General features: G+C 39.6%; 1 protein-coding gene across 1 annotated transcript in view; it reads left to right on the top strand.

Annotated features, from left to right (window-relative positions):
• LOC144593090 (chloride channel protein C-like) overlaps nucleotides 1–15,185 on the top strand; it is a 71,583-nt gene extending 56,398 nt beyond the window's left edge. Inside the window, exons 13-16 of the mRNA XM_078398531.1 lie at nucleotides 660–839; nucleotides 6,880–6,973; nucleotides 12,974–13,066; nucleotides 14,807–15,185. Of these exons, the coding sequence (XP_078254657.1) occupies nucleotides 660–839; nucleotides 6,880–6,973; nucleotides 12,974–13,066; nucleotides 14,807–15,025 (586 nt within the window). The 3' untranslated portion in view covers nucleotides 15,026–15,185. The remainder of the gene's footprint in view (nucleotides 1–659; nucleotides 840–6,879; nucleotides 6,974–12,973; nucleotides 13,067–14,806) is intronic.
• The last annotated feature ends 2,903 nt before the right edge of the window (nucleotides 15,186–18,088 follow it).

Genomic DNA, 18,088 nt, shown 5'->3' on the forward strand with positions numbered 1-18,088 from the left:
AAACTACTTTAGATCAAACCCTGTTCATTTCATTCTGATTTATCCGGATAACACCAAAACTGAAATGGTGACAATATAGTGTCATAGTTAATAAAAATGTACAATATTTAAGCATATGCTTCCCATAATCCTGGGCAATATTTGGGCAAGGACTCAATTTTTTGTAGATATTATGAGCAACTTTGATTTCCAGATCCATTAGAATATTCTATCACAAATAATATCATTATAAGAAAAATACCAAAGCTACAAAATGTAGATACAAGGAGCTGGTTTACAATAAAAGACTTGCTTTCAACTTAAGGTACTTCGAGTTTTCAATTTATAATGTGTAATTTCCATACTTGTACACCAAGTTTGACTGTAACGTTGGCATATATTACAATTATAGTTCAGCTTCTCTGATATTTACATTGATGACTTGGAACTCAAGCCTGCAAGGACTTGGCAATGCAACATCATTTGTATGAATGCTACAGTGTTGAATTTGTGCAAAGGAGTTTCAAGAATATAGAATTCCAAGTTTATGCCAAACCAGGCTGCTGTTGAGGTGTTTTTGGTTTAAATTTTCAGGCACCTTTTAATACACAGTGATAACACGTATGAATATGAAAAAGCCTTAATAGTGCCAGATTATTATTTTTTTTAAATTCTTGCAGGCTTAATTTAGAGTTGTTTACAGCCAAAGATATCATGGAGCCTCAAGTGAAGGTCCTCCACCTGAAGGAGAAGGTGTCTATTCTGGTTGAGCTTCTGCTGGAGACAAGCCATGGTGGATTCCCGGTGATTTATCAAGCGGTCCAAGGGCACGAGGAAGTATTTATTGGAAGCATCACCAGGTGAGCAGATTTGTGTGCTTGCACCCATCTAGTTGGGCCACTTGCTGAGCAGGTTAAGTGTTTATGAACTGGCCAGATGGTTTTCATTTTGAACAATAAGGTGCAACTAAACAGCTGGTGGGAGTAACCATCATGTCAATGGAGTTGAAACAGTCTTAAAATGATGCATGAGTAAATCTAAATCTAAAACATATTGTTTGAAAAGTTATGATTTCAATTTATCATAGCTATTCAAAGGAACTATTGGCTGTCCAAAATACTTTAGACTTTAGACTTGCGATATACAGTGTGGAACCAGGCCCTTTGGCCCACCGAGCCTTCGCCGACCCGCTATCACCCGGTACCCAAACACTATCCTACACACTAAGGACAATTTACAATTTCACCGAAGCCAATTAATCTACAAACCTGTATATCTTTGGAGTGTGGGAGGAAACAGGAACACCTGGACAAAACCCACATGGTCACAGGGAGAACGCACAAACTCCGTGCAGACAGCACCAGTGGTAAGGATCAACCCCGGGCCTCTGGTGCTGTAAGGCAGCAACTCCACGCTGTGCCACTGTGCCGTCCATACTTGCAATATTAAACATGATTATTATAAATTAATAAACATTTATAAAATTATAGGAAGCAGTCACGCCCAATGGTAGACATTGGGATTCATAATGAACAACTTACTTTAAGGGAGCCTGGTTATAGCATCAACATTTTGTTAAAATAATCCGACAATGCATCCTCTGCATGAATATATTTCAAGAGCGAGTTAATTCTTTTTCAAAATTCCATGTTAAAAACATCTTGTCGGCATAAGGAAAAATGGAAATTGCTTTGTCCGTGCCATGTTAAAACTGCATAAATGTATTGTGGAACATACCATTCCACCAGTTGGATAAGAATTGTTAAAATTAACCCAGCAACCGACAGCAAAACCAGATAATTAAGATAAAATCTGTGTCGATGGTTACAAAATGACCAGCTGTGTTTGAGAATGAAACGCATCTTTATTCATGCAGTTATGCTTCCATAGTAATTGCAGCAAAATAAATTATGTTCACAGTCAAGACATTGCAGTCATGATCTGCAATCTGCAAACAATTTTTGTGCTTTTTGAAATGCTTCCTTGTTTTTTCCATTCATTGATTTTTTTCATCTCTGCTATTTACCAACTTTAGCCTAGAAAGGAGATAAACCTTCTTGCTTAATGACCGTGAATCTCTTCAGGATGTAGAATAGACTAGGGATAATTTTTATTTTGTAAAGAAGAGATGCATGTTGATAACACCCTGTTATTTCATGAAGATGTCTCAAATGACCATCCCAGTACATTATTTTATTTTAAGATTCATTGACATTTGTTCTGTAGTGAAAACAGTGGGCAGTTCACTACAGAACAAATGTCAATGAATCTTAAAATAAAATAATGTACTGGCATGGTCAGTAATAATGTAGCTTGTGGTTCCCCATTAACATCCGCAGGAAGTTTGGCACTATTTAAAAAAGATGAAGTGAAGGTATATATCAGTTTAAATCTTACTGATGCTGTGATGATCTTTAATCACCAGACATCAAGCCTTCAGTTTCAGCCAAAGCTTGTACTTCTCTTCCCAGAGTAAAAAAAAACTTAGATTAATGATAGAAAGGATATCCTACACATAAGCAGGCCATTTGGTCTACCAAGTCTCAATTGACATTTATACGTCACTTTAGATTCCTCCCATCCTTTCTCAGTGAGATATATTCACTCTCATACGCTGGTCTTCCTCTTAAATGGATCTGCACCATCAACTTCACATCACTCTGGAAGCAAGCTCCACTCTTTCACCACTCATTGGGTAAATAAGTTTGTTCCAAATTCCCGGTGGGACTTTTTGGTGCTTATCTTATAATGAAGGGTTATCATCCACGTGGAAGCTTCCCTTAAATGTCTACTCTGTCAAAACCTGTATAATTTTAAAGACATCTATTTGGTCACCCTTCAGCCTTCTTTATCCATGCGGAAATAGAACCAATCTGTTCATCCTTTTCTGATCTGTTTTTACATTTCTGCCATTGGCCTTGTTAATCTTCCCTGCACTCCACTGCATCTGACCTTTTTTAGAATCTTTTTTATAACGTATTATAACATGTAATGAAATAATAAATTATTTATTAATAAGTGTAAAGCCAATTCATAAAGCTATAATTTGGAATAATGTAACTTTATCAGTTATTGGTGTATTCCTTTGGAGGATATCACACATTTATAGTTTTGTGAAAATAACAGGAAGGTGAAATGGCTGAGATAGGATCTATACTTGAAAGTGTTAAGTTTCATCCTGAAGTGAAAGCAGCATTGCTTTCAAAATTACTTTCATTTGCTTATAAATGAGGAATATTGTAGCTCAATAAAATATTTTAGATTGGACATGCTCTCATTACAATAGGGACGATGAAGAAATTATATGATTCCTGCTTTTAAAGAGACTAGATTACGTGAATCATGTGAAAGTACATCATCCTGTTTATCACATCAAATTTAAGGACTCGGACTGAGTTTGTAAAGTGGGCTGGGAATTGGAGCTGGGTGTTAACCGAAATATGAGAGAAATTTTGAATAACATCTCTACAATTTGATGTAAGCAATGCAGCAAAATGAGGTGTGCACTGTGAACAGTAAATGTTCTTTAATTTTTCAGCAGATAATGGATTTCCCATGTATTTCAAGCATTTTTTAAATTGATAATTACTTCCACTTTTGTATTCTCAATTGCTTGGGGATTAGGCTGGAATTCTGCAGAACCATAGAGAGTGAATCTATCACCAGAACTATATTTTAATGGTCTATTTATGGAACAAGCTTCCAGGAAATTGGTAGAAGCAATTATTCAGATTCAAATTAGATATATTTCTTTCATGATATTTTGATATCTTCTACTCAATGTTGGCCGGATATTCTGTGAGGATAAAAAGATACAGCAAAGGAATTTAAATCAGTTAATTAATTAGGTTAGCATGTGTAAAGTGACAATATGACAATATGTAAAATATCAGTTTTGAAGGAAAATTGGAAAGGTGGAACAATTTTTGCAAGATAAGTAAATATTGATATCAACATAGGCAATTATTCCCCTTCCCCAGCTAGCCTCTCCTGCAGGGTTCCACAAGGCTACATCCTAGGCCCCATTCTCTTCTCTCTGTACATGCTCCCCCTCGGCCAAATCATTCAAAGGCACGGCATTTCTTTCCACTGCTATGCGGATGACACACAGCTCTATCTCCCCCTGAAACCCAACAACCGGTCAAATTTAATCAGCCTCATGCACTGCCTTGAGGACATAAAATGTTGGATGGTACAGAACTTCCTTCAACTAAACGAGAGCAAGTCTGAGGTCATCCTATTCGGCCCCCCCGACTCCATCAAAACGATAACAGGCAGCCTTGGAAGCCTATCCTCCCTAGTCAAACCGCATGTCAAAAACCTTGGTGTGATATTTGACTCTGCATTAAAGTTTGACAAGCAAGTCAACGCTGTGGTAAAAGCCAGCTTCTTCCAGCTTCGTACCATAGCTAAAATCAAACCATTCCTCCAATTTGACGACATTGAAAAAATCATCCACGCATTCATTTCCTCCCGCCGAGACTACTGTAACTCCCTATACACTGGGATCAGCCAATCATCTCTGTCCCGCCTGCAATTGGTCCAAAACGCCGCAGCGAGATTCCTGACAGGTACTCGTAAACGGGACCACATCGCCCCGATTCTGGCCTCTCTCCACTGGCTCCTAGTACAGTACAGAAACAACTTCAAGCTCCTCCTATTCACGTATAAAGCCCTAAACGGGCTTGCCCCCCCCCCCCCCCCATATCAAAAATCTTCTAACCCACCACTCTAGCTCCAGGTCCCTCAGGTCGGCCGACTTGGGGCTACTGACTATCCCGCGGTCTAGGCTTAAGCTCAGAGGTGACCGCGCTTTTGCGCTTGCAGCTCTGAGACTGTGGAACAGCATCCCTCTCCCCATCAGAACTTCCCCCTCCATCGACTCCTTTAAATCCAGGCTCAAAACCTATTTCTACTCCCGAGCGTTTGAGGCCCTCTGAGGGGGCGCTGTGAACTGTTTATGTATGTGCTGTTATGTTTGTGTGCCATTGTATGTTCGTTCTTAGTACCTGAACTGATGTACAGCACTTTGGTCAACATGGGTTGTTTTTAAATGTGCTATACAAATAAAATGACTTGACTTGATATTCAGAGTTATTTTGGGTGCGTCTATACACAGATCGTATAGTGTCAACAGGCATATGACACAGAGATCGTGGTAGGCACTGTCTTAGTGTTAGGAGGTCTTGCTGCAATTATGTAGGGCTTTGTAAAGAATGCACCCGAGAATAGTCCAGGGGAGTATACGGGGGAGTCCAGAACCAGGGGCCACAGTTTAAGAATAAGGGGTAGGCCATTTAGAACGGAGATGAGGAAAAACTTTTTCAGTCATAGAGTTGGAAATCTGTGGAATTCACTGCCTCAGAAGGCAGTGGAGGCTAATTCTCTGGATGCATTCAAGAGAGAACTAGATAGAGTTCTTAAGGATAGCGGAGTCAGGGGGTATGGGGAGAAGGCAGGAACGGGGTACTGATTGAGAATGATCAGCCATGATCACATTGAATGGTGGTGCTGGCTCGAAGGGCCGAATGGCCTACTCCTGCACCTATTGTCTATTGTGTATAGAATACTAGTTTTAGCTTTGCTTTCTGTGGAAGATTGATCTTTCCTTGGAGGGAGTACAATAATCATATGGTCATGCGATAGGAGTAGAATTAGGCCATTTGGCCCATCAAGTCTACTCCGCCATTCAATCATGGCTGATCTATCTCTTCCTCCTAACCCCGTTCTCCTGCCTTCTCCCCATAACCTCTGACACCTGTACAAATCAAGAATCTATCTATCTCTGCCTTAAAAATATCCACTGACTTGGCCTGCACAGCCTTCTGTGGCAAAGAATTCCACAGATTCACCACCCTCTGACTAAAGAAATTTCTTCTCATCTTCTTCCTAAAAGAACATCCTTTAATTCTGAGGCTATGACCACTAGTCCTGGACTCTCCCATGTGGAAACATCTTCTCCACATTCACTCTATCCAAGCCTTTCACTATTCTGTATGTTTCAATGAGGTCCCCCCTCATTCTTCTAAACTCCAGCGAGTACAGGCCCAGTGCCGACAAACACTCATCATAGGTTAATCTACTCATTCCTGGGATCATTCCTGTAAACCTCCTCTGGACCCTCTCCAGAGCCAGCACATCCTTCCTCAGATATGGTAACCAAAATTGCTCACAATATTTCAAATGCATTACGTCCCTGTTTTTGTATACAAGCCCTCTTGAAATAAATGCTAGCGTTGAGTTTGCTTTAACGATTCACTATATTGATTCTTGGAGTAGGGGAACAGTTCTACAAGGAGTGAACAGATTAAAATAAGCCTTTGCTCTTTGGAGTTTAGAAGAATGAGAAAAAATATATATTTGTCAGGATTGATGGCAAGAGGATCTTTCCTCTGGTTGGAGGTAATCATTGTTTCAGGATAAGGATTAGGCAGCGACACAGAATGCTGGAATAACACAATTGGTCAGGCAGCATTTCTGGAGAACATGGACAGGTGATGTTTTGGGTCAGCACCCTTCTTCAGATGCTGCCACGATCTGCTGAGACCTGCTGAGTTGTTCCAGCACTTTGTGTCTTTGTTCGTAAACCTGCATCTGCAGTACCTTGTGTAGGAAGGTTTAGGTAGTTTTGGATTGAGGTTAAGAGAAATCTCTCCACCCATAAGGCTATAAACATTGGAATCCTCTGCCCCAAAGGATTACAATTGCTCCGCACTTGGCCTGACCATCCTGGACCTAATTCATTGTCCACCAGCCTGGCTATCTGGATGTGGAAGGCTGAATGAGCTAATACTTTGTACCGAACAGGCATCTGTCAAAGTACAGTGAGTAGCAAATGTACCTTGTGCCTTGTATCCTATTTTGTGTTCTCATTTCCGCTTTCATCTGTTTTGGGACTAGACTGGAACTCTGCAGAATCTTGGAAAATGAGAAGCTTTTTGAAACACAGAACAAAGAGAGTTGCCAACAATATGCTCAATTGAACTACCACGAGGTGAGAATTACCAGTTGTAATCAAAGGAAGTAATAACATACTCCTCGGTACCTGTTTGTTTCATGCACACCGAGTTAGAGAGAGTTAGATATAGCTCTTAGGGCTCACGGAATCAAGGGATATGGGATTTTGGATGATTAGCCATGATCATATTGAATGGTGGTGCTGGCTCGAAGTGCCGAAGGGCCTACTCCTGGGCCTATTTTCTATGTTTCTAAGTTGAGCTAGCCTTATCCCAGATACCAATCCATAGTTACTATTACTTTGCAATAGGTTTTACGTCTGGAAAGGTTTGGGATGGGTGGGTAGCGATGTGAGTTCGAAATTCACTCAAGGAATAATTTTAACGACTGAGCTTTGTTTAAGTTTTGCCAGCCAATTTCTTGACCACATTAGGGACAAATATGACAATGGGTGAGATAACGATCAACTGGAGTTTATTTTGCTGCGCATCAATGGAGATTTTGTGAAGTTAGGGTAATTTGCAGCTGGAGAGGCTTAAATTTTATTTCTGAGCCATGTACACAAGATAATGATAAGAATGGAGGTGGAGGTTGTGAACTATACATCTTTAGTGCTGCCATACCATCTCTCAGGGTTGCTGTCTGTGCAGAGTTTGTACATTCTCCCTCTGACTGCATGTGTTTTCCCCGGGTGCTCCGGTTTCTTCCCACACTCCAAAGACCTACAGGTTTGTAGGTTAATTGGATTTGGTGAAATTGTAAATTTGCCCTAGTGTGTAGGAATGTCCCTAGTGTATGGGGTGATCGCTGGTCAGTGCAGACTCGATGGGCCGAAGGTCCTGTTTCCGACTGCATCGCTACAGTTTAAAGTCTCAAGTTAGTCAAATGCTCAGGAAAGACAGAAAACTATCACCAGATATCAAGAACTTTTAAAAAAGAGAAATCAAATGCTTATCTAAACCGTAACACTTCAGGCAACAGTTTGCCTTGGTTGCATTGTACTTTTCACATGGAGAATGGGATTCATGAAGGGCCATACAGATCATAAGTGAAGCAAGCTTTTCTGTGCATAAGACAATCACAAACTATTGGATATGAAATGCTCGCATGAAGTGATAAAGTGCCTTGAAAATTAGCCACGTTTTCCAAAGCAATTAATATCAATTGCCTCAGAACAAATAGTTGGGGCAATAAGGCTTAAATATATTTTACGTGGCTTTATTTTTGTACTGAATTGTTCATTAATAAGTTCTTGATGGGGAGTGTGGCATGACTCCAGATGCTTATTATTGTGCAAGGTGTAGATCATCACAGGAGTCATTTAATTAATTTATACATACGGGTACATCTGGGGAGGGAATGGACAAATGTCGTTTCAGGTCAGGATCCTTTTTCACTTTAATGAGGGTCCCTACCCAAAATGTCATCTATCCATCCCCTCCACAGATGCTACCTGCCCCATTGAATTACTCCTGCACTTTGTGTTTCATTAACTATAAATGTTATTTAAGTTACAGTATGTCCTATGTAATTTCAATGCATTTGTTACTTTATAGGGCTAAACTGGATATGCTACTGAAATATTAGTTAGGATTGCCATAGTTAGAATTAGGCCGGTAATGAAATTGCCCAATACTTCAAAATGATCTGTACCCTTGCACAGAAGACTCACATTCCTGATTGATGTAGCTCCTGATATCATTAGTGTGTGTTGACCTTCTTTTTTCAGTTTTACCTTCAAATATCAAGCATTTTGGTCGTGTCTGAACACATTCACAATTCATTCCCAGTCCAGCTATGAGTAATATTGGTCTACTTTGCAACAGCTTTTGTGATTTAAAGCTACCATCAAAAAATGCAGTGACTTAGCTTCAACCCACAATGAGTGACTTTTGCTGCATTTAGCAGCTGAAATACATTGCCCTCAGAGGTCTTATCAATGGATGACATCTATTATTGAAGGAACACTAGAGGAGGAAGTGCTGGAGAAGTCAACAGGCCAGGCAGCATCTCTGGAGAACAGGTATAGGTGACATTTTGGGCTAGGTCTCTTCTTCAGACTGATTGTAATAGGGGAGAGAAAGCTGGAAAGGAGGTGAGGGTGGGACAAAGCTGTGCCACTGTGCACCTTATACATGGGCTTACAGTCATAGTCGCCCCTGGGTAACTGTTGGCTGCCTTCTGGGATGCTGCTCCCTTTCAGTTGAAGTGTGGATAGATAGCCTTGAAGACCCACGAGATAATCTTGCTCTTGAGATGCCAGCTTCAGGCTGCTCCCACAACCAACTGAGGGAGCTGGCCATGAAACACAGCTGAGCCTATATCTGAAAATCATGGTGTTGTGTGACGGGGTGGCCGTTTGCACAGGGACATCAATGTCCTGAACCTGAATACTAGGCTACCTCCCAGGTCCGTGGAGACGATAGAGTAATGGTTGGATGGCGTCCTGTTTTCTCACCTCAAAATCAACCAGCAGACCTGCTGAGCAATATTCCAGACCCCCAAATACAGATCTCTGCTGTCTTCAGCGCTCCCCTGGGAGACAGTGGGCTGCATGGTTGAAGGACTATGCTCATGACAATCAGGTGTGTGAGTTGGGAGGTAAGGTGTGGCAGGTGGAAGGATCTTATGTTTCTGCTTCTACATACAAAGGAAGATCTCATGCATAATGGTTGTTCCGTTGGAGTTATCCACTGACATGTAAATCTAGAACAGAAAGAGAATCCTGGAAAATCTCCAATTAGTTTGGTTTAGAGATGCAGCATGGGAACAGGACCTTTTGCCCCACTGAGATTATGCCAACCTTCGATCACCTACCAACACTAGTTCTATGTTATCCCATTGCCTACACATTTGGGACAATTTACAGAGACCAATTAACCTACAAACCCACATGTCTTTGGGATATATTTATATGCTGTAACTGTAATTCTTTTTTGTGCACAACCCGCAGGCATTGCCACTTTCATTTCACTGCACAGTATGTGTATGTGACAAATACATTTGACTTGACTTGACTTGACACTTGGAGAAACCCATGCAGTCACAGGGAGAACATGCAAACTCCACACTGACAGCACCTGAGGTCAGGATCAAACCCAAGTCTCTGGAACTATGAGGCAGCTTAGATCAATTAAATCTGTTGGATCTTCTGTTTGTTAACCATTTAAACTCCCCTATCCATTTACATACTGACATTTCTGCCCATGGCCTTCTCCATTGCCTGAGTGAGGACACATGCAAATGGGACAGGTACACAACTCATCTTCTTTCTGTGAAGCCTATGTCTCAACAGTATGAATGTTGAATTCTCCAACTTTAAGTAACATTCCCTCTTCCACCTTTCTTTCCCATGGCTCCCAACCCCCACTCCCTCCCTCACTTGCCCTGCTTCTTACTCCACTTTCGTATGCTCATCTCCCATTTCTTAGTCCCCCATTTTCCTTTTATTGCCCCCTCTTTCCTTCCCACACCCCTCCTATTGGCTCTGCGTTTCCCTCCTCCTCTCCATTGCTCATCTGACCCCCTTTTGTCTCCTTTTCACCTAAGCGTTGTCATTTACTTCACCATCTGTCAATCCGATCCTTCTCACCTGTATCCATCTATCATTTGCCAGGCTTTGTCATGCCGCCCTCTCTCTTTTCGAGTTTTCTCCCCTCTAACCCTAAGAATGGTCCTGATCCAAAACATCATCTATCCGTTCCCTTCCCAGATGCTGTCGACCTACTGAGTTCCTCCAGCACATTGTATTTAGCTCAGGATTCCAGTATCTGCATTTCCTTATCTCCACATGTAGCCTCTTCTTACTCCTGGAGAATAGATAATTTCCCGTGTCGACCTAGAGTGACAGTCTTCTCATGAATGACATCTCAGTGCTCCATACACATATCAATTCGCTGGTGCATGCCACCTCTGTATTCCACGAGGACATCTTTGGGAGCTCCCTGAGGACTTAGTTGTTCTGGTATAGCATAAAACTGCTTCCTTCTAGTAAATTGCACAGGAAGATAGAATTGAAGCCACGATCATATCAGCGATGTTCTTACTGAATGGTGGAGCAGTTTTAAAGACCTGTGGTGTTTATATGTCTTTTTTTCCTGATATTCTGGTATATTTCCATCATTGATATTTAAAGGACAACTGAGGCCAGATTTAATTTTGTTTGCTTTTTTGTGTAAAGGACCAACTTTGGCTGTCTGTCTATCTTTTCACCATTCCCTTTCTTTTGAACTTTTTTACAATATAATACATTCGTTCCTGCCTCCCGACCTTTGACATTTATTTGCAAATATTATCTCAATCAGTAGTCTTCAATTCTTTTCGTTTTTCTAGCTTGTCAATTATTTTTCACATTTTTATCCCGACTGCATGAATTCTGAGCTCATTCATTAGTGGTATTTACTTTGGTCTTTTGGATTAAAACTGAATTACAGTGGTTATTCAATACTTTCCCTATTACTCTGCCTTAATATATGGAAATTATCTTGCCAATCTTTCTGCAATTTTTCGTGACTTTAGTTTTCCTTTCATCATTTAAATGTCTATAAATATATATTTTTAATTTTTATATTCATCAGTGAATTCATTTTGTAATTTCACATCGTGATATCTTTTAAACGTGCACTGTAACTGCTATTAAAGCATATTAAAAACAGAAATAAGTAAAAAATGAAAACCAAAAGCTTAGTCCAACAGCTGTACAATTATTTTAGATTTGCTGCATATTTAACAGAACATATTTTATAGAGTCATAGAGTTATACAGCACAAACACAGACCCTTCGGCCTAATGTCCAGGCAGACCAAGATGCCCCATCTGAGGTTTCCTCCAGCTGTTAAAGACGCGCAGCACTGACTTAACCCCATGGGGCAACACAATAAGGACATCCTTCCTGATGCATACAATAAAAAGATTTCCATGAAAAAGCACAACAAACTTACCATACATCCTGGGTGGCATTAGAAGAAAAGCCAAATAGACAGAAGGTTAAACAATATAGTTTTCTTCTTCTCTGCATCTGATATTGCCACAGAAGGTGGCAGTCAATGGATATTTTTAAGGCAGAGATAGATAGATTCTTGATTAGTACGGGTGTCAGAGGTTATAGGGAGAAGGCAGGAGAATGGGGTTAAGAGCGAAAGATAGATCAGCCATGGCGGTTATGATCTAATGATCCTATGATATACACTTGCACTGTTGGGGAATGCTATTTCCACTCCATTCTCATTAACACTGTCAACTGTGGCTTTCAAAACTGAGAAAATTATATTTCGGAAATCAACGTACATGTTCAGTACTGTTCATGTTCAAATCACCTGTTCAGTACTGCCTTCAACCACTGAAGGTCACCTCACCTTCTGTCTCCTTTCTCTGTTCGTTTACTTATTTACTTATTTATCTATTTATTCATTTCCCTATGTTCTCTAAATCTCTGTAAAGCGTCTTTGAGTATATGAAAAGCGCTATATAAATGTAATGCATTATTATTATTATTATTATTATTATTATTATTATTATGTACAGTTAACTGGTGTTCTCTGGACTGTTGGAATATGCCCACAGCATTTGACAACCTTTCCTTAATCCTACATGATCCTTGGGTATTGAAAAAACCCAACATTGATCATTTTTGTGAGAGCAAATAAAAACAAGAACCTGTTCCATAAATAATCACTAATGCAAACATTGGGATAAATTAATGGTCAGTCTTGTTCTGCAGAGTGTTCCTTTTGATCTTCTCAAGGGATCCAGCAACATTTTCCTTTCATTCAAAAATGGCCAAAGATAAAATGAAAGGCCAGGAAATTCCTCGGAGCGGCTCCTAATCTGCAAATGTTAATTCCTGGAAGCATGGCAGAGAGTTTGTTTGCAAGTGCAAATAGACTTTGCGCTATAGTTCTGGTGAACTAAGCTGATCTGGAAATCCTCTGAAGAAAATGTCAGGCAATATTTGAATGATGCAGTTCATCGTTAAATTTGCATTTTTAAATCCAGATATAATGCCACATTATAAGTCTATTTCTCAATTTATTCATAGGTTTCTTTCAAGTTTCAAAACTTGACAAAGATAAATCTGCTCCTGAACATGTATAGAACTGACCAGCAATATAAAGACTACTATGTCAACTTGGTAAGCAAATTATTCAAAATGTTGAATAAAATCTCTTGATTTATAGGTGGATTTGTATGATCTATATTTAGGATCTTTGGGTTCAATAGATAATAGTAAATAGGTGCAGGAGTAGGCCATTCGGCCCTTCGAGCCAGCACCGCCATTCAATGTGATCATGGCTGATCATTCTCAACCAGTACCCCGTTCCTGCCTTCTCCCCATACCCCCCTGGCTCCGCTATCCTTAAGAGCTCTATCAAGCTCTCTCTTGAATGCATTCAGAGAATTGGCCTCCACGCCTTCTGAGGCAGAGAATTCCACAGATTTACAACTCTGACTGAAAAAGTATTTCCTCATCTCCATTCTTAATGGCCTACCCCTTACTGTTAAACTGTGGCCCCTGGTTCTGGACTCCTCCAACATTGGGAACATGTTTCCTGCCTCTAACGTGTCCAACCCCTTAATAATCTTATGTTTCGATAAGATCCCCTCTCGTCCTTCTAAATTCCAGTGTATACAAGCCTAGCCGTTCCAGTCTTTCAACATAGGACAGTCCCGCCATTCCGGGAATTAACCTAGTAAACCTATTGAGGTCACGCCCTCAATAGCAGGAATATCCTTCCTCAAATTTGGAGACCAAAACTGCACACAGTACTCCAGGTGCGGTCTCACTAGGGCCCTGTACAACTGCAGAAGGACCTCTTTGCTCCTATACTCAACTCCTCTTGTTATGAAGGCCAACATTCCATTGGCTTTCTTCACTGCCTGCTGTACCTGCATGCTTCCTTTCAGTGACTGATGCACTAGGACACCCAGATCTCGTTGTACGTCCCCTTTTCCTAACTTGACACCATTCAGATAATAATCTGCCTTCCTATCCTTACCATCGAAGTGGATAACCTCACACTTATCCACATTAAACTGCATCTGCCATGCATCCGTCCACTCACACAACCTGTCCAAGTCACCCTGCAACCTCATAGCATCTTCCTCACAGTTCACACTACCACCCAGCTTTGTATCATCTGCAAATTTGCTAATGGTACTGTTAATCCCTTCATCCAAGTCATAAAAGGTTCTTATTGATTTTTTTTTCCTTCTGGGCATAGATAGCTTGATTGTAAACAATTAATTCTCTGTGCACAGAATAACTGTGCACAGAATAACTATGCATGATTACAAATGGTTACTAGATATTAAAAAACAAATAAATAAGAATTACAATGACCTGATGTTGCTTTGACTTAAGTGAACTGCTTTGATTTGATAATGGAAGGCAAAGATTTTTTAGGGGGAATTTTGTGTTTATAAAGTGTAATTGCAGAGCATAACCCATCTTTAGCCCTACAAATTAATTTATTTGTTCATATTCCACAAGCTTCCACTGACTTCCTCCTCATTGAATGGCACCAGCGTGCTGTTTAATACCTTCAATTCATGTTTGTTTTCTGCTTCAACCATACCATATATTACACATTTTAACCACATTTGGGGTCAACATTTTCTCTTCAATTCCCCATTCATATGTTAGTAACTTTTTGATATGTATGACTGACAATTATTAATGATTTCAATGTTATTTTTCTTGCATTGCATTAAGTTCAGTTATTTTGATTGCATTCATTTGATATGTAAAAATTCTATTATGAAAATGTCGCTTGCCTTAAAGGATAATTGATTCCAATCAGATATCTTGTTATTTGAGAACAGGAAATAGTTTAACGTTAACATCCATATCTCTTTTGTTTATTGCCAATAGAAACCATACATTAACCAGTCAGCAATGACTGTCCATGCTAATTTTTCTCTTCAACGCACTTACAAAATTTTTCGAACATTGGGGCTTCGCCATCTGACTGTGGTTGACCTGAGAAATCGTGTCGTTGGCATCATTACACGGAAAGATCTAATGGCATTCCGACTTGAGGAAAAACTATTTGAATCTAAGAATTTGGAAACAAACATTCATAAAAGATAAAGCTTTCTGATTCATTAATCTATTCTACTCAAAATCAAATCTCAGAGAGAAAAGTAAAAATTATTTCTGATATGTACTTGACCATAGAACATCATCACACGCTCCAATATTTTGCTTTGTAATATCAGTTCTTCCACTCAGCCTGCTACTTCTTTTTTTGAATACATATTTGTTCCACTTGGGGAAGATTATCTTTTGAAGATATTCCATAGCATAGAATATCTCCTTTCCAGTCTTTTAAAGAATTACTATTGATTTTTTGTTTGGGTTTCATTGACAAAGGATAGTAAATAAAAGCCTTCACCCCAAACACAGATGTTCACATCTTAAAGCTTTCTATCACAATTGCAGTAGGATACCACATTTGTGGTGTATTAAACAGTGATCTGATGTAGATTAACAATAAACATTAATTTTTAAAATTGTATAGTCTTCACGATGTATTCTCTTTGCTTTTTTCCAAATTTCTTTTATTGTATATTTATCTGAGATAATTAGTTAACAGACCTTCAAATGTTTATTATAGATTGAATCTGAAAGATTGTACAAATAATGTTTTAATCTGGGGAATAGACAACCATATTGCATTTTATTTAAAAAAATAGGAGCCTTATAACAATTGTTGGCCTTTTACAACCAATGCCATATTTTCTGATTAAATATACTGCTACATTGATCTCTTTTTAACATGAAAGAAAAGTACAGCCACACATATAAATTTACAAGTTCAGCCACACCATAGATATTCTCACTCTTTGGATCATTCTTGCATACTTTTAGAATCAACATTATATATCTCTGTATTCTTTGGTTTACCCCCTTTCAGCATCTTCAGTGTATTCATTTATACACCTAAAGTATGTGAAACAAAAGGGCACAAGGTGCTGTAGTAAACTCAGCGGGTCAGGCAGCAACCCTAGAGAACAAGGATAGATGACGTTTCGGGTCAAGACCCTTCTTCAGACAGATTGGTTAAGATGACACCATCTCTAGATTGGTGGACTTGTTTTGAAAGGGCACTACATGTTATTCCTCTGTCAAGTTGAAATGTTTTTGCGTGCCATTGATTGAGTATCTAGTGGGTGTTCCTTTCACAGAATTAATATAATTTTAAATGAATAATTATTTATAATTATATAAATATAATTCACCCTCTGGAACTCACTACCCCAAACCGTCAGAGACTCCTCCTCACTCACCACATTCAAAACATCACTGAAGTCTCACTTGTTCAACACCGCCTTCAATCATTGACCGTCGCTCCACCTTATTCTTCCTTTTCTGTTCGTTTATTTATTTATTTTTATGTTATATCTAATATGTAAAGAGTCTTTGGGTTTCTAGAAAAGCGCTATACAAATGTAATGCATTATTATTATTATTATTATTATAATTAATATAACTAGGTTGAGTGTTTTCACTGATAACTGAATTTGACTGTATCCTTTCCCTGAATGATTCATCTTGTCCATTCCATGGACCTTTAATGTCCTCATCACCATGTTTCGTTGGTAGAAATTATTTTACCATACAACTTTACCCTGTTCAGGGCAAATCTTTTACAGGTGGTAGATCTTGCAGTCTATGGTTCTTTTCGGCATCTAAGCAATTTGGTTATACTTTTCTTTTCCTGCCTTTTGATTCATGCTTCATCATACATATATATATATATTTTAATTTTTTTTCATATTTCAGATACAGCGCGGAAACAGGCCTTTTCGGCCCACCAAGTCCGCACCGCCCAGTGATCCCCGCACACTAACACTATCCTATACACACTAGGGACAATTTTTACATTTACCCAGTCAATTAACCTACATACCTGTACGTCTTTGGTGTGTGGGAGGAAACCGAAGATCTCGGAGAAAACCCACGCAGGTCACGGGGAGAACGTACAAACTCCTTACAGTACAGCACCCGTAGTCAAGATCGAACCTGAGTCTCCGGCGCTGCATTCGCTGTAAAGCAGCAACTCTACCGCTGCGCTACCGTGCCGCCCTTGCTGTTCCCTATCAAACACTTTAAGCCTATTTGCCTGCATTTTAAAAAAAGTGAACACTGTCTCACATAGTATGCAGGCTTTTTATAGTGCTGGTCCCCTGGATTCCACAAATAACCGGATCTCTGTTGAGTGAGTCCTTTAAATCCACAAAATCACAATTAAATGCAAGCAGCTTCGGCTCTGCCAAGAAAGTCATCAAAAGATTCTCCCCATTCATACTTGACTGTAAAAAAAGGTCAACTGTTTATTTTCTAGGCAGGGTTCAATCTGCTTAGAGTGTATCTAATGCATTTTCCAGGGACTCATTTGAGGATCTTATGGTGTGGTATAATTCCCTCTCATTGTGACCAATCAAGTACAGTAATGTCTATTCTTTAATCTGCTCTGGTTTATCTGCCATAGCCAGTTCGCTATGTGACCTTTCCTTTTCTTTTGAACAAGTTACTTGACTGGAAATCCAATGATTTGGGTGTTTTTGTTTGACAATAGACAATAGACAATAGGTGCAGGAGGAGGCCATTCGGCCCTTCGAGCCAGCACCGCCATTCAATGTGATCTTGGCTGATCATTCTCAATCAGTACCCCGTTCCTGCCTTCTCCCCATACCCCCTGACTCCGCTATCCTTAAGAGCTCTATCTAGCTCTCTCTTGAATGCATTCAGGGGATTGGCCTCCACTGCCTTCTGAGGCAGAGAATTCCACAGATTCACAACTCTCTGACTGAAAAAGTTTTTCCTCATCTCAGTTCTAAATGGCCCACCCCTTATTCTTAACCTGTGGCCCCTTGTTCTGGACTCCCCCAACATTGGGAACATGTTTCCTGCCTCGATAACGTGTCCAACCCCTTAATAATCTTATACGTTTTTTCCATTATGTACCATCTCAACTAAATCACACAGATCTTTGTTGCTTGGTATATTTTATATAAGTTATATAAATGTCAGAATCAGTACGTGTGTTCAGTATTCTGATGTATAGATTTCTTATGTTCATTGATCAGTGAGTCTGACAGTATTTATTTTTATCTCGGCATCAAAGGTACTGGGAAATATATGGTGATA

Source organism: Rhinoraja longicauda, chromosome 4 (assembly GCF_053455715.1).
Source record: "Rhinoraja longicauda isolate Sanriku21f chromosome 4, sRhiLon1.1, whole genome shotgun sequence".
NCBI classification, from domain to species: Eukaryota; Metazoa; Chordata; class Chondrichthyes; order Rajiformes; family Arhynchobatidae; genus Rhinoraja; species Rhinoraja longicauda.